Source organism: Crassostrea angulata, chromosome 7 (genome assembly GCF_025612915.1).
Source record: "Crassostrea angulata isolate pt1a10 chromosome 7, ASM2561291v2, whole genome shotgun sequence".
Classification (NCBI taxonomy): domain Eukaryota; kingdom Metazoa; phylum Mollusca; class Bivalvia; order Ostreida; family Ostreidae; genus Magallana; species Magallana angulata.
Genome location: NC_069117.1, coordinates 52,563,890 through 52,586,022, shown reverse-complemented (window position 1 = coordinate 52,586,022; position 22,133 = coordinate 52,563,890). Strand labels below are relative to the sequence as shown.

The following is a 22,133-nucleotide window of genomic DNA, read 5'->3' as shown; positions in this document are numbered from 1 at the left end:
TGTATCATACAATGTATATTTGAGATGTTTTATAGCGGCGGATCAAAACGCAGAGAAAACAGAACCAATTCCTGCCGACCAGCAAATTCCAGTACGTCCAGGAGACTTTGTCGGATTGTAAGATCGGTTATCTTAGCACTGTATAATGTTCCCTTTTCTACTGCAAAAAAATAACATTTCATTCTAACACACCTTGTTTTTGTCCCAGTAAGTCCACTGCAGCCACAATACCAATGTATCGCAAGACTAACTGGGGTTGGGGTAGTGGCGACGAGAACGTAATATATTCGGACTCGGCCACCACCAGCCCCATGGCTACCGACTCCTCCTTTATAGCTTACACTGACAACAACATAGAGTTCAGCATCGAGGCCAGACTATCACCGGGTTAGCAGCACGCAATATTGTCATACTTTTTTCTGTTTATGTTTAGCAGTATAATATATGGCAAAATATGTAGCGAATGAGTGCGATGAAACAGCCATGATAATTTAAAAGTGTGTAAAACCATTGGTGATATTTTTTTTAAAGTTAATTTGTATATGTTTTCAAGGTAACGTACCTACATTCGGTGCATCACCCACGAGCAGGTCCGTGACAGACGACACCGCCGTGGGGACCCTGATTGCCACGGTAACCGCTACAGACGCCGACACCCTGGATACACTAACCACCCAATGGACGGCAACCAACCCCGCCGGTAGTTCAGCAGTGTTCAACTACGATACTGTCACAGGTAACACAAGCATTGTTATATAAAAGGACTATAAAGCAAATGGCCGTGAGGCGTCATTTTCATTATGATATCAACGCATGTCCACTAAAATGCCATTAGTATAAGTCAATTTTTCTTTTTTCCCAAATAATTCATCAGTCTGAAAAGTCGTGAAAAAGTAAATTATGGTTAGATTCAGAAAGGTTTTTGGTTGATTAACGCATATATATTTGTGACATGTAATAAAAAGTAAAAGAATACACATTGTAGGGAAATTCGATATTTTGCAAAGCATATTGATATTTTTGAGCTTTGATATGTATCACATTTGTATTTTTCAGATGCAAAAATAATCAAAGTACTGAAAGTACTGAAAGCCGGGCTTTAAGGTTACAAATTACACTTCAATGAAATGTTTAATTTGTAGAGGGTATCAAAACGGTTGTAAAAGAGACTTTTAACAATAATGTGTGCTTGGTGCAACACAAGGGAAATAAATATTAAGAGACTTTTTGTTCAAGTAGAGAACACACTTAGCTACAGCTGTAGATCTTGTACTAATTATTCAACTTGACATACTGCATTTAATAATTGCCAAGAGAGGTAAGTTTTCCATATTATTACTTTTAACCTTGCAACAAGGAGAAAAACTACAACAAAGGATTTTTTAAACAGTTTATTTACAAAATTATCTTCATAGTAATCTTTGGTCTCCTCATTATCAATACTGAGCAAAATTCATCTGGCACCATACAAAAGACATTGTATACTCAAAGAGCCAAGTAACTAAATTTTAAAAATGTTCACTAAAATGACATTAGAAAACCAAAACTAATGTTTGTCTTTCTTCAACATCTGTGCTATGTATCTACTCAATGACCCCCTCCTCCCAAAAAAATGACATAAAAAAAAAAATAAAACACATATACAAGAACAAATATATACAGATAATGACTGTGGTCTCATCATTAGCAATACCGGTAGCACCATACAAAACACATTGTACAAATTTACCATCTAAAAAAATTAAAATAATTATTGAAAATTTTTACCAAAATTCCACAGTCATTAAACAAAAATCCAATAAAAGCAAGATGAAAAGCATTTCAATACAAGGAAACATTAATGGCAGTTTCAATATCTCGAATCTAAGAAAGGGTTACTAAGTTATCCTTGTTGAATGTACAAAGAATGTCTAAATTCTAACAAATACATAATTATCATGAAAAGGCACATGCATTGTATTGTTATGAAAAAACAATGCTTAGTTCAAAATACAAGGACTTAAATGTTGGTTTTTTTCCAAATGCACACCACATGTACAAATCTTACACAATCAGTTTAGGTTGGGCATTGAAAAGTTAATGTTTTAGCAATTGTTACAAGAATTTTAAGTATTTCAATTAAATGAAATGAAAACTTCAACACAGATCAAAATAATATTCAATGTTTGGCACATTAATATTATGCAAAAATGATTTGAATAGAGAACATGTAAAAAAAAAAAATAGCATCATTAGAATAAAAATACAATGTTAATCATTGAAAGGGTGTTGACAATAATCTGAAAAAATGAGAAACAAGTTAAGGCTTGAAAATAGTGCCAAAACATTTCATCAAGACATGCAAAAGAAAATGTGTCTGAAAAACAAGTGAACACAAAGCAAAATACAAAACAGACCTCTTGTATAAACAAACAAGATGGGATGTTGTGATGATACAAGCAGTAACATGAATTGTTGCAAATAGTATGGGAATGTATGGCACATTCTGAACACACAAAAAAATAAAATCCCATGTATATTCAAGAACCTAAAATTTCATGGCAATCAAATCACTGCCCTTAAATGTACACTGTACTACTAAAGTTGGGCTACAAAGGGAAAGTAGATACTTTTCAAGGTCCTTTTCTTCACACTCAGGAAAGGCATCCAGGAGGGACTTCACCGGTGCTGTCACAACTCTGTCATCTTTCAGCAACAGGGTGGCAGTGTTCTTGTCCTCAATGCACACAGATTCTATCTCCCATTTAACATTTTCTTCTGGGCACTCTGTTTTCTGTTTGAAAAATGAAATAATTTTTATTGAACTTTATTATTTACTACAGATTTAAAGATTTGTAGGACATCAGGCAACATTTATATAATGAAAAGTAACATAAATGTATAGAAAGAGAGGCAAACTTACAGTGATTGTTGTCCTGGACGTGGTAGATAAGGATACCTCGTTTCTGAAGGTGTTTGTAATGCAGTCAGAGACCTCCACGTAGTCACCTGGTCTGATGGTCTGATCAGCTAGATTTCTCCACAATGCTATCTTGCATTTTTTGGTGGAATCCTCCAAGAAGATGTTTTTCACCTTTACATTTTCTTCATTTTTGACTGTTACCAAACGTGTAGCTTCCTCCTATAATACATTACAAACAGATATTGAACAATTGAATTTATTGCAAGCTTAAAATTTTTAATGCTTTTAAGCATATTTAATAATAATTATGTGAATGTATTTTATACATAATTGAATAATTATATCCTTTTATAAGAGTTTACATCTCAAGAAAATGCATCAAAATATGATATTTACATGTAAGCTGTCATTGCATAATTAACAAAGAAGTGTGGAATGTGTGCACATAAAGTAAAATGCTAATACTGTACATGAAATCCTAATTAGTATAATTGATAGGTTTGTCAGAAGTATGAAGCCTTTAAATTCGGAGTTAGGTTAGAAAATTAAGGCTATTACACATGCATATGGTTTAAGTATTGTACAGTAGTCCTTTTTAAAATGACAGCAATTTGTCACATTATATATGTACATCATGGGCAATGTTAGATGATAGTGTGAATACAGGTTATTATTAAGAAATGGATGCAACATTGAATATTTATGCATAAAACTCTGAACCATTACTAGGAAATAATTCGAGAAGGTAAAGTTATTGAAAAAACACAGGTGTCTTTCTTACTACTGTTTCGATACAAACCTGAATGATTTTCCCACGGACGGACACTTTGGTTTTGGTGGGAGATGCCAAAGCTTCTTCCACAGTTTTCACATCAGCAGGGGGGGGATGCAAAATAGCCATCCCTTCCTTCTCCATATATGGTGGGAGGTTGAGGGTTTTTGGTGCAGGAAATATAACTGTCGCACTTGTTACAGCTATCCCATCTGGCTTGCGAATGATGTTTCTCAGAATAATGGTGGTGCCAGCTTTAAACCTGTGAAATTTTTTAGCATCATAAACCACACATTTGACCACTTTGGAACTGTCTGCAATAACAGTGTTCATCAGCTCTCTCTTTTCCTTCTTGTCATTGATATAAGTTGTTGCTGGGTCACTACAAAGGACTTTCACAGTTAATTTCTTTGGATAGGGAGAGTGTCCCACAACTGCTTTCATTATTGTAGCAAGGTCTGTGTCAGAACTCTGTTGATGTAAAAAAAAATGCACTATGCAAGTTTAAGTTATATGCACAAATATCAATGAGTTAGCTTTGAATATATATAAAAAGATTAAGTAAACACAAGTATTGACATATTTCTTTTTAAAAATGATTTGAATATATTACATGCAGTATTGAAAGTTGATTTTTTACCATATTATAATATCATATCTAATATTTAACACTGAATGAAGATGATAAATTAGTAATACTGTTTCATAATTTCAGTCTTATTGCAATAAAAAAAATATTATTGATAATGTGAAAGGTAAGGTATAAAACATACTATCTATAATTCACTATTTTAAAATACCGGTAGATTAACAACACATGGTAAGTACCACATCAGATGTAATATTTTTGTTTGCTAGTGTATAACTTATGCTTATAATGTAATTGCATTTTCATTAATTATGGCATAAACTGGCTTGTGATCAGAGAAGTAAGACTCTAATGTACCATATGCAAGAAGATCTGACTTTGAAAAATTGATGTAAATATGGTCAAGACAAGAGTCATAGTCTGTTGTAACAGAATTCAAAAGCTGAATGAAGCCAAAGGACTCACAAATATATTGTGCAATTTGACTACCTTCCAAAACATTTTGATTGAAATCTCCCATAATAACTGTGCAGTCTTTCAAACACACTTTTTTTACTATTTCTTGGAAAAGCTCTTTGCAAACTTTGAGAGTAGAAGATTTGGGGGGAAAGTAAATAAAAATGATATTGATATGCTGTACTTGCATTAAAATCAACTCAACCCCAGCTATACAATGACCTGAGAGACTTGCAACATTGCATTTGCTGTAGACTGCCATTCCATGGGGACATTTTTCAGAAACAAAGAAGGAATTGTACATATCTAAATTGTATAAATGTTTGTTTTGTAAAACTCGTGTTTCACACAATCCCAATATATCAGCCTTGGTGATATATCTGTCTTTTCGTATGTCTTCAATATGCTTCTGTAGAGATCTGCAGTTTTGAAAACAGATGGTAATACTTCTTGATATTCCGAGTTGTTCTACATTAGGGATGCTTAATTTTGTTCCACATTTTTGTCTAAGACGAACCATTTCCTCTTGTACTTCGCTTGAAACACAGATTTTTTTTTCATTCAAGTTGAGAATATATGCAGAATTCAGGTTTTGCACTCTACTCAAACCAACATAATGAATATGTTCTGTTTTTCTGCCTTCAAAGTTTATCACAACTCCCTTTAAAGTTGAGCCTTGTGATTTGTGAATTGTCTTCCCTGCAGCAACTTGAAGTGGAAATTGGCGTCGAGTAACATAGTAAGTTTTATAGTGCTGTAAGGTAAAACTTCTTGTTGTTTCTAAAATAGGTGTCCAATGTGAAGGAATGCATTCAATAAATAAATGAGCATATTTTTCACGCCAAAGCTTTCCAGTTGATTTGTTTTCAAACTTAACCCAAATGATACTGCATCTTGTGGAGTTTTCAACTCTGAAATCTAATAATTGAACAATACAAGGAGAACCGTTTGTCATTCCATCTTCAACATTTATATTTACACATAATTCATATTGTATACCAACACCCACTTGCAAATTTTTTTTTAGTCCCATTGTTTTTGATGGATCATCAGGCACTTTATCTAGAATTTTTCTTCTAAGGTCTGTAGAAATTTCACCAGAAATACTGTCTATGGCATCAACTGATGTTTTCTGTGCTTCTGAAACACTTGCAAGTACTTCCATGTTATGTTCTGTTGATGCAGCACGGGTAGTATATAAATGAGGCAATTTCTGAGCAGATGCAGAGAGATTCTCTTTTACAGTAATTCTTGTTTTGAGTTTATCTATGTCTTCTGGAATCAAATGATTTCCTTCCCTAAGTCTGTTCAAGAGCTGTGCAAATTCTAAATCATCCCTCTGTCTCATTATTTTTTCAAGTTCATAGAAAGAAAACAGGTCTTTCCATAAATTTGTTCCAAGAACTTGAAGTCCATCACACCTTTGTTTAAATATCCAAGAATCCATCACTGGTTTCAGTTGGAAAAGATCTCCAACAGCTACTACACTAATCCCTCCAAATGGTTTTGTACATCCTCTAATTTCTTGTAGTCTTAAATTAATAAAATTGAACATACCACTACCAACCATAGAAATCTCATCAATGAAAATCACCTTGACATAATGGTATTTACATCTCATTGTGTCCAATTGCTGCATATCTAAAGGTTTAAATTTAAATCCCCTACCAACTGGAATGCTAAATGTGTTGTGTATTGTGTTTCCTCCAATGTTATGAGCAGCTTTTCCTGTTGGAGCACAAAGTAAAATTTTAAGATGGTCAGGGTTTTCTCCTGGGCGATGATTGTAATATTTTAGTAAAGCCTGATACAAAGCTCGCAGTACTACACTTTTTCCTACTCCTGCGCCTCCAGAGAGGAAAATGTACAAAGGATCAGTCTCTGTCTTCAACCAATGATATACATGGTAGAAAAATTCTTTTTGTTGAAGATTTAGATTTTGAGCAAGTGTTCTAAATGCATCATCACTCATTTCATTCAAGGGTAAACAGGAATCATCTAATTGCTTTCTTGTGATACCAATGTCTTGACCAAGATCATATGAACACGGTTGCTCACAGGAATTGGAAACCTCATTTACAGATGGATCAAAACAACCATACATCCTTGATGGATGGTGGCCTTCAATATTATCAATGAGTTCTTGGTGATCAATTTGAGGCAAAACAGGATCTCTTATAGAATTTTCAAAATCCTCAGAATATTCGGTAATTGCTGTTTCTAGCAATTGTTGGTCAATTTTTTCATATTTCTGTTGATTTAGCAATATAACATCTTCCATTTTATGATAACTTTCATAAAAAGAATTGCATTTATTCATTAAGTCACACTCCTCATTTCTCCATGATGTAAACAACATTAACAGCTGTCTATAATGTTCTTCATTGTTTTCATTTTCTGATACCTTGTTGTAACGCAGAACCTTTTGCTTACTTCTTTTTCTTAATAATGTCCCATCTTTAAATTCTATAATTTCTGTTTTATTTTCTTCTTCACTTTCACTTTCACTAATAGTGTCATCATTATTTTCAACATCATCTTCAGGCAATTCACTCTCTGCAGATGCATATTTATTTTGTCTAGCAGAATAAATTGTGTCAAACCAGGACACAAAATCAGCATATATACAGTCATTCAATTTTTTAGGTCTTCGCTTGTATTTCTTCAAAACACTATCTGCCTCAATGTTGGTTGAATTCTTTGGTAAATGTTGCAAGTCTGTGAAAGATTTTAATAAAGCAACTCTCTTTTCTGCTGAATTTGTGTCTATGAATACAACAGACCTTGTGCATTTCCTTAAAGGCATTTGCAGGACTAGATATACAGCTTCTTGAGCTCCAATTTCTACATGAGAAAGAAACTGATTTCCTATTTTTCTAACCTGTTGCCTGATATCACTCTCACTTGATCTAGCCTCTTTACATGCTTGATGTAATAAATTTGACAATCCCCTTTGTCCTTTTGAGATGTATGACACTATGTAAGATACGCATGCATATGGATCAAGAATAAATTGAATATCCATGTTTGCTTCCCAACATTTTAATGCAATAGTGTTATAATTGTTGACTCTTGTTTCACAAGGTAAGCGTTTGAGAAAAATTTTGGGACTACATAATGATGACCTCACAGCCAATAAATAAGTATGAAGATCCATTTCTAATTCTTTCAAGAAGTCGGAGAAACTCATAACATCAACATTATTCATTTCGTTCATTAAAGTAGCTACCTTCATAAAATTTTTCTCTGCAAGCTTCTTGTCATCATCATTCAATGGCTCTAAAATAACAGTTGATGGCATAGGAGGGATAGGGAAATTGAACCTGCAAATTGCTTTACCTTTTTTCCTACAAGTTCTTGCATGTCTGTGTGTCTGATAATTAACAAGACTTGGAATTGTTATGTCTTTTTTGCAGGTGACATATTTATCAATGAAACTGATAACATCTGATAAATGAGACTGACCATATACAGGAGCATCTTTTATCCATATGAGAAGGTGGATGTGAGGTGATCCTCTTTGCTGAAACTCTATTCTACCAAAATAGTCAGCAATTTCTCCAATTGGTTGAGAGTGGCTTTTCAAGACAGAATTTAAGAAACACTGGATTCTATTGTCAAAGTATCTGGCACAGGTTACAGGATCAGACTTTATTAATTCACACTTCTCTTGCCATGTCATTTCAATGGTCTCTTGTTCTGTCAATTCTTTTTGTTTAACTAGTTTAGCCAAACACTGAAGTAAAGGTACCCATCTAGTCTCCGCAGCTGAGAAAGAACAGAACCAAGTTGGTACACCAAGTTGTTTGATCATTGCAAAAACATCTTTTTTTGCACTCTCCCAGTATGGTGGGGAACCTCGAAGTTTTCGTAACACTCTAAATCCTTCATCATGCATAGCAACATCATCAATGAAACCTGGGGACAAGACCTGTTCAACTGTAATTCTTTTCCCATTTGTTTTGCATTTTCTCATTGCCAAAGAAACTTTGTCCTTTATCTGCTTGATTTGTAATTTCTTTAACTTGTAGAATATATTTGGGAGATTCATAGCAACTCTTCTGTCAACATTTCTTAACTCCCATTTACAAATTGTGCTGTAGTGCAATGGTACAGTCCTACAAGTGTTATCTTGTCTAGATGTGCCACAGTAAATTGTTGGGAAAGCCAAGAATTCTGAAAAAATGTCCTGAAATAGTCCCAAGGGAGTTTTGCCTTCTCCAGGTGCTAAAGAAAGAATTTGGTTAAATTCTCTAAAATCTGCTGGATGAAGCAAAGTGTCAAAATTTCCAGTTGGTCTGTTTTCAAAATGTTCATCCTCTGTCCACTGATCTGTTTCATCTTCACCAGGACTATCCTCTTTCTGTATTCCAGCATCTACTCTTAACAAATTATCATCCTCAGTTAATTGTTGGTAGTTGTTCATCCAATTCTCATCAACTTGTATTCCTTCATTTCTGAACAACAAGCTGTTGTTAACCAACCACTTTGCTGCTTCAAAAACCTTGTTAGGTCTGATCTTTTCAAATGACATATGATGTTTATAAGACATTTTCCGTTTAAATTTCAGAAGAATGGTATCTTCATCACACTGCATCCTTGGTAATATTTTAACAGTGGTGTTTACATCTGCTGGAACATTAACAACATTTCCTTTTAAACTCAACTGTCCTCCACGTGGCATTTCTCTGATTTGCATAAATGCCAATCTAGGAGCAACTAATCGCTCTTCCAATTGAGTTAGCTTAAGTTCATCAGGAATTTCAGGAAATTTTAAACCATTTGCAACTGAACATGCTGGAATTTTCCCAGATGCAAGAGCACCAACACAAGTCTTACAAACCCATTCTTTATTACCAACACTTTTGTAACCTGTAAGGCAAGCTAGCATTAGATCTTTATGTTTGAATTTTGTCCTATCTACTCTCTGAACAGAGTGTTTGAAGTAAGTCTGTGTGCATGATGAACAAATGTATAAAGGACCATCTTTAATACTATCATGAAAGCTATTTCTAATAGCATTTGGATTGCACACTTGATCATTAAGATGCATTCTTTGATTTATGACAGTGCTAAGATTTTCCAGAATTCCTGTCTTAAATTGCTTTGTCTTTGTGTGATCATCCATGTTTGTATTAGCTGAAGATCTTTTTCTTTTGAAAGTATGTGATAACTTAAAAACATGCAAATCAAACTGCAGCTCCTCAAATGGCAAAGAACATGAAGACTTTACTACATCTCGTAAGTGAAAACATAAATCTGCAAGACAGGAACTTTCGCCTAAAATGCATGATCCATCTGAACAACTTCTGCCATTTTCATCTCTGGCATGAGAATCAAACACAAAAAACTTTTGCCCATTATAAAATATGCCTATTGCACTTCCTTGAACAAGCAAAATGTAATATGCAAAGCCACTGCCACTATACGAAGAGAGTATGGCATTTTCAAGAGAAAAAACTGACATATTCCCCACAAATTGTCCGCAAATTACACCACTAAAAGTTTGCAACACTTTCACTCGAAATTCATAATTAAAATTATGATCTTCAAACACGACCTTCTCTGGTAGTTCACTTGGATGCAAATATTCATTTGGACTTAAAGTTTCCTTCTGTATTTTCCTATACAGTCCATCCCCTTGCTTCAACACATCATATAAATCCTGTTTAGTCCAATCATAAACATCTAATGTACGAGTTTTTAATAAAAATATCAAGCAAATGGAAACGCATTGTTTACCTCTTGATAGCAATGGGAAAATATTGGAACCTTGATGTAAATCACCTTTGCACAGGATTTTAAACTCCATTGTATTTCAATCAATCTCAAACTAACATTTCAAACAATTCTCTTTAAATTTTAAATAAATTCATTTCACTTTTTCCAGTCTTACAATATTACAGAAAATCTTCAGACATTGGATGTTATTAAAAAATATTTTTCTTTACGATGGCATTTTTTAAAAAAAATAATTAACTCTACTAATACATTGGACAGTATATAAATTGTTTTTTATGTAATTTACAAGAACTTCTGATATGCTTTAGCCTCAAACACTTTGAATATTTTGAACATAGTTTTCTCATACATACAAGTATATTCAAGCTTGAATGTTCAACTCCAAGAATACTGACAATCTGAGAAATCTTGCATCTTTTAAATTGTTCAACTCCAAGAATATTCACACTCTGAGAAATCTAACATCTTTCAAATTGTTCAACTCCAAGAATATTCATTCTCCAAGATTTTTTACATCTTTCAAATTGTTCAACTCCAAGAAAATTCATTCTTCAAGAAATATTACATCTTTCAAATTGTTCAACTCCAAGAATATTCATTCTCCAAGAAATTGTACCTCGTTCAAATTGTTTGACTCCCAAGAACATTCAATTTCAAGTTGTAATTTCAATTCAAACTCCAATATTTCTCACAATATAAGTTTGTTCACCTCCAACTCTATTCAACTACCTTGTTCATTTATGAAATGTTCAAACCAACCCCACTTCTCAGAACACATTCACATGAAGACATGCCATTTCTTATAGCTGTGAAATTTTATAGCATTCTATGATCCGTGTCATTTCAAAATAAACTATACACAATGCTGATATTTTCTTCACTCTGATTTTTTTTTTTAAATACGAAACAAATTAAGATAATTAATTTCAATCATTGTCATGGCCAATTTTTGATTTACAAGCATTTCAGCATGGCGGTAGGCGCTCACTTATAGCGTCAATGGTTCTAAATATTTTCGCTTACAGAAAACAAATTTAATACATAAAATTTTTACTGGATGAAACTGATGGTAGTCAAATATCAATACTACAGTTCACGACTGACAGATAAACGGGAACTCATTATGGCGGTACGTGCCCACTAGTCGAAGCGCACAGTCGTTTCGTTCACAGAAAGAGTATCAATGTGTTATGAACGAAAGAATAAGAATAAAATTAATAACACTATATGAACAACATAACTTCGTTACATTAAAATTGTGAAAATTATGGTTATAATCATGTTCAGCTAATAAACACTATAATTTACGAATGAGGGATTGACGGGTTCTAAATTGACCTATAGCCTATATATTCATGCAATCGGTAAAAAAACATACATTTTTCTGCACTCTGTCAAATTTCCTATCAGCTTTGGAGAAACAATATATCAAGTATTTACATAAATAGCTAATTACATGATACTTACCATGTTTAGTATTTCTTTCTCAATCGAATATGCCGCTGTTTGTTTTGTTTTTCTTCTTCCCACGCTTCGGAAAGTAGTTCGCGATATCCCTGCGCAGAATGTTTATGTGTCCAAATATTCAATCTCGTGTGTATAGCGTTGATAAAGATTTGGCAATTATAAATAAAACGATTTTTGCTTGATTTCTCAAAAATAAAACAAAATAGCACTTTTATTACATAGCTTGGAGAATATAAGGATAACTATTTTGTATATCGGAGGTTTTCTTCTTGAAGGCTATTAGGTTTTTTGTTTACTTTGCTATTTATAGTAAGAACGGCGATTGGGACGCCTACAGCCAGGGCTTTTAGCAAAGCCCGGCTAAAAATCTTGAATTGGATTGTCAGAGAGACATTGTAAACAGAGAAGATACTGTCTAATAACTCGACTAAGGTCGAAAGCTACTTCGATAATGTATGCATTTTAATTTTTTCCATATTTGACAATTTTTCACCGGTATTTTTTAACAGGTGCTCTTACAACAACAAACCAACTCCCTGTCGGAACAACACAACTGACCTTCACCTCTACAGACAACTGTGGAAACACAGATACACATGTGTACTCATTGACTGTTACAAATTATGTGAGAATAGAATCGTTTTCCTTTCGTTAATAACATATAAGGTTTTATATACAAGTAACGACATTTTATTTAAGATTTATCTGATGATTAAAAATATTCCTTCTTGACAGCCTCCCGTTTTTCAAAACCTTCCCGATACAACGTCTATCAGTGAAGACATTGCTGTAGAGACTCAGTTAAAAGTCCTGACGGTTACTGACGCCTCATTGGCTGACACAGTCACGTGTTCTATCAACAACATTGACCCAACGACCACTGATCTATATCTACGATATGCTTCCGGAACAGCAGGTAAAGAAACGGTAATTGAAGATACAATCTGTTTCAATTAATCAACAACCATAACACATAGATAAAAATATTTGGTAAAAGACCAAAGTAATATGTTTCATCATCTGGCAGATTATGCAGTTTATTTGAGAGCTGACAACGATCTAGACTACGACACACAGCGCCAGTATGTTATTACAATCGACTGCACAGACACCAAAGTAACTGTCCATGAAACATACACAGTGTACATTCTAAGGAATCAGCAGCCGACAATAACTAATCTACCCGCCGGTAAGTTAACAATCAGCCAACAATAACTAATCTAACCGCCGTTAAGTTAACATTTAGCCGACGATAACTAATCTACCCGCCGGTAAGTTAACATTCAGCTGACAATAACTAATATACCCGCCGGTAAGTTAACATTCAGCCGACAATAACTAATCTACCCATGGGAAGTTAACATTCAACCGACAATAACTAATCTACCCACGGGAAGTTAACATTCAGCCGACAATAACTTATTTACCCACGGGAAGTTAACATTCAGCTGAAAATAACTAATCTACTCACGGTAAGTTTACATTCAGCCGACAATAACTAATTTACCCGCCGGTAGGTTAACAATCAGCCGACAATAACTACTCTACCCACGGTAAGTTAACATTCACCCGACAATAACTAATCAACCAACGTTAAGTTAACATTCAGCCGACAATAACTAATTTACCCACGGAAAGTTAACATTCAGCCGACAATAACTAATTTACCTGCCAGTAAGTTAACAATCACCGGACAATAACTAATCTACCCAAGGGGAGTTAACATTCAGCCGACAATAACTAATTTACCCGCCAGTAAGTAAACATTAAGCCGACAATAACTAATCTACCCACGATAAGTAAACATTCAGCCGACAATAACTAATGTACCCGTCAGTAAGTTAACAATCACCCGACAATAACTAATCTACCCAAGGGGAGTTAACATTCAGCCGACAATAAATAATTTACCCGCCAGTAAGTAAACATTAAGCCGACAATTACTAATCTACCCACGGTAAGTAAACATTCAGCCGACAATAACTAATCTACCCACGGAAAGTTAACATTCAGCCGAAAATAACTAATTTACCCACGGAAAGTTAACATTCAGCCGACAATAACTAATCTTCTAACGTTAAGTTAACGTTCAGCCGACATTAACAAATCTACCTGCCGTGAAGTTAACAATCACATGAATCAGCCGACAATAACTAATCTACCTGACAGTAAGTTAATAATCAGCCGACAATAACTAATACACCCACAGGAAGTTAACATTCAGCCAACAATAACTAATCTACCCGCCAGGAAGTTCACAATCAGCCGACAATAACTAATTTACCCACAGGAAGTTAACATTCAGCCGACAATAACAAATCTACACACAGGAAATTAACATTCAGCCGACAATAACTAATCTACACACGGGAAGTTAACATTCAGCCGACAATAACTAATTTACCCGCCAGTAATACAATCAGCCGACAATAACTAATTTACCCACAGGAAGTTAACATTCAGCCAACAATAACTAATCAACCCACGGTAAGTTAACATTCAGCCGACAATAACTAATCTACCCACGGAAAGTTAGCATTCAGCCGAAAATAACTAATTTACCCTGCAGTAAGTTAGCAATCACCCGACAATAATTAATCAACCCACGGTAAGTTAACATTTAGCCGACAATAACTAATCTACCCACGGGAAGTTATCATTCAGCCAACAATAACTTATTTACCCACCAGTTAGTTAACAATCACTCAACAATAACTAAGTTACCTGTCAGTAAGTTAACAATCAACCGACAATAACTAATCTACCCACGGTAAGTTAACATTCAGCCGACAATAACTAATCTAACCGCCAGTAAGTTAACAATCAGCCGACAATAACTAATATACCAGTCAGTAAGCTAACATTCAGCCGACAATGACTAATTTACCCGCCAGTAAGTTAACAATCACCCGACAATAACTAATCAACCCACGGTAAGTTTACATTCAGCCGACAATGACTAATCTACCCACGGAAAGTTAACATTCAGCCGACAATAACTAATTTACCCGCCAGTAAGTTAACAATCACCCGACAATTATAAATCAACCCACGGTTAGTTAAAATTCAGCCGACAATAACTAATCTACCCACGGGAAGTTAACATTCAGCCAACAATATCTTATTTACCCGCCAGTTAGTTAACAATCACTCGACAATAACTAATATTCCTGTCAGTAAGTTTACAATCAGCCGACAAAAACTAATCTACCCACGGGAAGTAAACATTCAGCCAACAATATCTTATTTACCCGCCAGTTAGTTAACAATCACTCGACAATAACTAATATACCTGTCAGTAAGTTAACATTCAGCCGACAATAACTAATCTACCCGCCAGTAAGTTAACAATCAGCCGACAATAACTAATCTACCCGCCGGTAAGTTAACATTCAGCCGACAATAACTAATCTACATACGTTAAGTTAACGTTCAGCCGACATTAACTAATCTACCCGCCGTGAAGTTAACAATCACATGAATCAGCCGACAATAACTAATGTACCCGCGAGTAAGTTGACAATCACCCGACAATAACTAATCTACCCACGGTAAGTTAATATTCAGCCGACAATAACTAATCTACCCACGGAAGGTAACATTCAGCCGAAAATAACTAATTTCCCCGCCAGTAAGTTAACATTCAGCCGACAATAACTAATCTACCTGCGAGTAAGTTAACAATCACCCGACAATAACTAATATACCCGTCAGTAAGTTAACATTTAGCTGACAATAACAAATCTACCCGCCGGTAAGTTAACATTCAGCCAACAATAACTAATTTACCCGCGGTAAGTTAAAATTCACCCGACAATAACTAATCTACCCACAGTAAGTTAACATTCAGCCAACAATAACTAATCTACCCGCCAGTAAGTTAACAATCACCCGACAATAACTAATATACATGTTAGTAAGTTAACAATCACCCGACAATAACTAATCAACCCACGGTTAGTTAACATTCAGCCGACAATAACAAATCTACCTGCCGGCAAGTTAACAATCAGCCGACAATAACTAATCTACCCAGGGTAAGTTTACATTCAGCCGACAATAACTAATCTACACACGGGAAGTTAACATTCAGGCGACAATAACTAATCTTCCCGCCAGTAAGTTAACAATCACCCGACAATAACTAATCAACCAACGGAAAGTTAACATTCAGCCGACAATAAGTAATCTACCCACGGGAAGTTAACATTCAGCCAACAATATCTTATTTACCCGCCAGTAAGTAAACAATCAGCCGACAATTACTAATCTACCCACGGTAAGTTAACATTCAGCTGACAATAACTAATCTACCCGCCAGTAAGTTAACAATCACCCGACAATAACTAATATACCCGTCAGTAAGCTAACAATCAGCCGACAATAACTAATCTTCTTACGGTAAGTTAACGTTCAGCCAACGTTACCTCATCTACCCGCTGTGAAGTTAACGATCACATCAATCAGCCGACAATTTCTAATCTACTTGCCGGTAAGTTAACAATCAGCCGACAATTACTTATCTACCCGCGGTAAGTTAACATTCAGCCAACAATAACTAATCTACCCGCCAGTAAGTTAACAATCACCCGACAATAACTAATCAACCAACGGAAAGTTAACATTCAGCCGACAATAAGTAATCTACCCACGGGAAGTTAACATTCAGCCAACAATAACTAATTTACCCGCCAGTAAGTAAACAATCAGCCGACAATTACTAATCTACCCACGGTAAGTTAACATTCAGCTGACAATAACTAATCTACCCGCCAGTAAGTTAACAATCACCCGACAATAACTAATATACCCGTCAGTAAGCTAACAATCAGCCGACAATAACTAATATACACGCCAGTAAGTTAACATGCAGCCGACATAAACTAATCTACCCGCCGTGAAGTTAACCAACGGACGAAAATAACAAAATACCCACCGAATAGTTAACTTACAATCGCCATTGACTGATCTACTGCCGGTACGTAGGTCAATATAAACTCAAAATACTGAATTAATACACCCTCGTTTTAGTAATTCTGAAACCATCAATGATTCAATGTAACATTCCTTGAGCTATATTAGGGACAGTCAGACGAACCCCTTTGGTTTTTGCATATTTTTTTTTAAATTAAAAGATACAGAATATCGTCAAAATACCCACAAAGTGTTATGAATTGAAGTTTTGGTAAGAGAAAGTAGCATTCGAATTAGTCAAAAGAACGAAAACCAAGTTATCAAAACCGATGTTTTTCACCTCACATGCTAAAACAATCCATGTTGTCATTTTGTTGATTTGTAGCAGTAAAAGGGACATAGAAACTGTGTAAAGAAATCATTGAAAGATTTTAATTACATATACAGAAATATACAAATTAAACAAAAATGCGGTATAAACAAAATCCACGAAATAGAGACCTCTTAATTCTGATAATTCAACCACACCAATAAACTCCAGCGTTTCTGTTGTTGTCTGCAAAACAAAGAATCACTGCCAAATGAGCTTGTGAAAGAAATTGATAAAAAATAATAAATGAAAACAAATCTAATCAAAATGTTTATATAAATTACCCTATAGGTTCCAACTCCATAGAAATTGCTGGATCCACCACACCGATCGGAACCAAAATATTCACCGTGACCTCGACTGACCCGGAGAATGACCAGCTTCATTACAATATGACCTGTATCCCAGCATGTCCTTTTAAGATATACGACTGTATGTGTGGAAAAGTTTAAAATATATTGGTGTTTATCTTTGAGTTTTTAACAAAAATGTCACACGTGAAATGTCACTTATTTTATATATTTCACGTAAAAGGTTTTATACTCTTAAAGTTATTTTCTTATGTATCACCGAGATCAATAAAAAATGAAATACAATACCAGTATTTTTTTCCATTTTTACTTTAAAATAAAAGGGAAACGTTTGGTTTTGTAGCGTTTTTTTTTTTTGCTGTTTAAAGCAATATCCTTGCAAATGATAATGTTCAATTTGTGTTTTAGCTGGAGCCATACTGGTAGACAGCAGTTTGTCTGGTCTGACGTCAACAGCGTATGACCTGTTTGTCTACGTGTATGACGGTAGCACGCTGGTCGGGCCCAGGAGTTTGACGGTCAAAATATCAGGTTTTCATTATTACAGAATCACTCTTATTAAAAAAAACCAACAAAAATCTACATGTAGCTGCATTAAAAATGCCGGATAACTGACAATTTTTAGATTTCACTATGCGTTGTACAAATGTATATTGATCTTATTTTAAACAAGAGCTCTATGTAAAGATATTAAGGATAGTAAAATATTTTAACTTTTTAATTTGATAGCTAAAACCAGTTTATTTCTTCCCCAAATACAATTCTAAAGTTTACGAAGATTTGAAAAAGATAGTTTATTGAACACTAATACTTTCCAAGGGAAGAATGCTTATAGCATTGGATAAAGAATGACAGACATGTTGTTTGTTTCAGATATCAACACGGCTCTAAACATCACAAACCTACCCTCGGGGATAGTCGTGCCAGAAAACAGTGCCCCCTCCACCACATTGTACACCCTTGAGAAGACGGACGTCAACAGTCTGGACACGCACACGTGGACCTACTCCATCAGCTCGGGGGGCTCTGTCTACTTCGCCGTGGATAGCTGTATGTATTTTATCTATTTACTTCAAAATCATTAAAAAATACCCGAGTATATGAGTGCATTTTACAAATACATGTACCTATGGACGTTGATATCAGTTACTTATAGTACCTAATGAAATTATTTTTGTTTGCAAGCCGGTAACGTTAAAACAACTTCCACTCCAATCGACTATGAGATCATCACCCCTAAAATATTCTACGTGACGGCATATGTATCTGACGGACAGGCGTCGGCAAGCGGGACGCTCACTATCGACGTGTCTAATGTAAACGAGCCGCCATCTTTCTCAAAGACGACATACTCCGTCACCGGAAACGAGGGAGTAGTGAGTATTTAGTTGCCAAAACGTACCAAAACTAAGTGGATTTTACTATTTATATTCAAATGGCTTTATTTTTAGGCTGGTGTCACTATCGGGACGCCGGCGTTTGCCGTCACAGACCCGGAAAGAGACACGACAACGTATTCACTTGACTGCGCAGAGTTCACACTTAACCCAATTTCCGGGGTTTTGACGTTCACTAGCGACTACGACGTTGACGCTGGCCTCGCTACCACTGTATCCTGTGGTGTGACGGTGTCCGACGGAAGTCTGACCGACACGGCTACTCTCGTGGTCAACATAAACAACATCAACGATAAAACCCCAACCTTCTTCAGAAGCACCTACTCGTTTTACGTCACTCACGACTCCACTGTTGGTACAGTCATAGCTGATATTCCGGCGACAGATGGGGATATAGGCACTTTTGGTAATTAATCGTAATTATATGCACTGACCCTTTTTTATTTCTCTAAATTTATTTTTGAGATCAAACTTAGTTTGTTGTGATATCTTTCTAATAATATACTATAGTTTGAAAAAAACTGCAAAAACCAGTTAAACTGCTGATCCAGTGATAACCCTTTTTTATAGGTGAGATTACGTATTCCATCGACCAAACTTCAACCGGGGGAACATTCTTCAGAATGAACTCTGATGGTGGGCTGTACGTGGCGTCAGATTTATCCACTTTCAGTGCGGGGGCATCAAAAGACATCATTATTACCGCCACTGATGGCGGCGACCTGACAACCACCACCACGGTTACCATAGTGATCCCAGGTGTTCCCACTACCACTGTTTCTACAACCACAGACAGATACATGACTTTTTTTGAGGACACTCGGAATGTGGCGTGGTTTGTTGTATGTATGTCTGTCCTGTTGGGCCTTTTTATACTGATCTCATTTATCATCGTCCGCTATGGTGACTTCTCCTGGATGAAAAGACTGTGTGATGAATTAGCCAGGCAATGCAGAGGAAAACGCCGCTCAAAAATCAGGTTGTAACAGGAGCCTTGTTGAGTCATTAAACATGTATATTCAGAATATAATTATAATAGCAGGATGAAGTTTAAAAATTATTTTCTGGTTTCAGAAGAGAACCAATAAAAATGTCCTACGTAGAACCAGCTCGTAAGTATGTTTGCTGTATTTAACAAATGTAACGTGTTGAGGGGTTTCTGTCAATTCTAGTGTCATGAGTTGATAAAAAAATATTACATAAATAAGTTTCTTTGAAGACTGTATCTAATTATTGACCTGTAATATATATAACTCCGTGGCCTTTCCCTTAGAAAAGGAAAATAACAACTGACGTATGGTCTGAATTGCAACATACTTAATATCACAGACTAGCTGATCACAATTTACGCATGTAGTCAGACTTTAGCATAAGGTAAATTGCCTCCAATTATGGACGTTTTTCGGTCGGCAGCTATTTTGCGGTGTCTTGGCTTGTCTTTAAAAACTACCAAATTACATGTAGTTATCGATGTGCACGCAATCACTCGTTGCAATGCAATCAAGAATCCATGCTTTATTGTAAGTTTTCAAGTCCTCTTTCGTGTGTTTTCTTGGGAATTGCCCTTTAATTAATAAAATTACAAACAACCAGATATCTCTTAATATTTCTTCGTTCTAATTAAACATTAATAAGTTTCCTAATCTTGCAAGACAAATAAATTTTCCATCAAATGAAAAAAAATGCACATGTAATAATTCAGATTTGAAAGACAAACTCCTCTGTTAATCTTAACTGCATGATCTACTTTCCGTCTCCTTAACAGTTTCGTTGCCATTATTCTTTTCATGGTCTTTGTTTTAAAGTTCCATAGTGGCTTGTAGCTCGTCCAAGTTTTCTATATGTAACATGCACTGAACCTCTGGATATTTCTTCTGTTCCTTTTGATAATGAAGTCGTTGTAGGCTTCCTAAAGATTTGTTCCTTGAGGAAACAGTCGTCCTCTTTATCATGAAATTTAGCATTTATATCAACTATAAGCATTTAATATTATCAACTAAAATCACACTAATGTTGTGCTTGCCTAATGTTGTGCTTGCCAACATTTTATCCTTTGGTTCTGTTATTTCTTCCCATTCCTTTCTTGCATTCTAGCTTCATTGATTCTTCCTTAACTAGACCCGGGGTCGTCTCTTTATATGTTTCTTTTACAGGGTAACGTCGCATTTTGTACAAAAATGGGAACAGAATTTCGTGAAATCACTATTATGAATAATCAACAGGTTTTTAATTCAATGAGGCTATCTACACACCAAATCTACAAAAATTCAGCCCCCGCGAAAATTAATAATTTCATAGAAATGTTTGTGTTACAAATATAGTGAACACTTCATACATCGTCCTAAAAGATTTTCGGCGACGACACAAACAGAACTCCAGTAGGTCAACCTGTACAAAATCAAAAAAATTGTTGGCCCTAAAAACGTGTGGTTTTAAAAACTATCTTTTAGTTATTGATAAAACCAGGCTTAGAGTATTCGTTATTAATAAAGTCAGACTTCGATGCTAGGTAATCAAAAGATGACATCCTGGTTTAGTTAAGGAAGAATCAGTTAATCAAAAGTATTATTAATAAAACCAGACTTCGATGCAAGGTAATTAACCTATCACACTGTTCCGAAATCTCTCAAAATTACCAATTTTGTGTTTCAACGTCGCTGCTGAAATGCACCCATACATATGCTCTACAATACAAATTTGTACATTAACATAGAAGTATATATACAATATACATCCACCAAAATATTTGATGAGTATTGAAAAAGTATATGCTTATACGTGCTCTGTTAAAGGTATTCATTGAGAAATTTTAATTTGAGAAATATTTCAAAGGTATTAAACTTTCATTTATTAAAAAATTCCTTCCTAAGAAGACAATGAAATGCACGTTTAATCTTCAATTTATGTCATTGATGATACGATAATTATCGAATTAACGGAATACAACTTATGAATAATAAAAAGGACGTTTTTTCTGACTAATGGTTATGTCTGATTTTGTTTAGGTGTGCGTACCCCGGCTACAAAGATTACTTGGGAGGCATGGAGAACGAGCGATAATCGCTTTTATTGACACACACGTCAGACATTGAAATTAATATTTAATCAAAATTGACACTGAGTTAAATTTTGTTAATATTTATTTTTTGGTTATAAAGAAACTTTTTTTTACAAACAATAAATGTTTGATTTTGTTCTTTAGTTCATCTGTTA

The 22,133-nt window shown here is 35.1% G+C and overlaps 1 protein-coding gene across 1 annotated transcript; it reads left to right on the top strand.

The window, feature by feature from the left end:
- Window positions 1–233: 233 nt before the first annotated feature.
- On the top strand, window positions 234–22,114 carry LOC128191399 (cadherin EGF LAG seven-pass G-type receptor 2-like). The gene is made up of 13 exons (XM_052863460.1): window positions 234–387; window positions 554–736; window positions 12,438–12,553; window positions 12,664–12,844; window positions 12,956–13,117; window positions 17,504–17,644; window positions 17,932–18,054; window positions 18,397–18,573; window positions 18,709–18,899; window positions 18,975–19,326; window positions 19,491–19,899; window positions 19,995–20,032; window positions 21,926–22,114. Exons 1-13 carry the CDS (start codon window positions 234–236, stop codon window positions 21,991–21,993), a joined length of 2,295 nt encoding a protein of 764 aa, XP_052719420.1. The 3' UTR covers window positions 21,994–22,114.
- Window positions 22,115–22,133: the final 19 nt, after the last annotated feature.

Coding starts and splice junctions, on each gene's coding strand:
- LOC128191399 (XM_052863460.1), top strand. CDS start 234: ATGTATCGCAAGACTAACTGGGGTTGGGGTAGTGGCGACGAGAACGTA. Junction 13,118..17,503: donor AATAACTAATCTACCCGCCG/GTAAGTTAACAA, acceptor ATTACCCTATAG/GTTCCAACTCCATAGAAATT. Junction 19,900..19,994: donor AAACGCCGCTCAAAAATCAG/GTTGTAACAGGA, acceptor TTCTGGTTTCAG/AAGAGAACCAATAAAAATGT.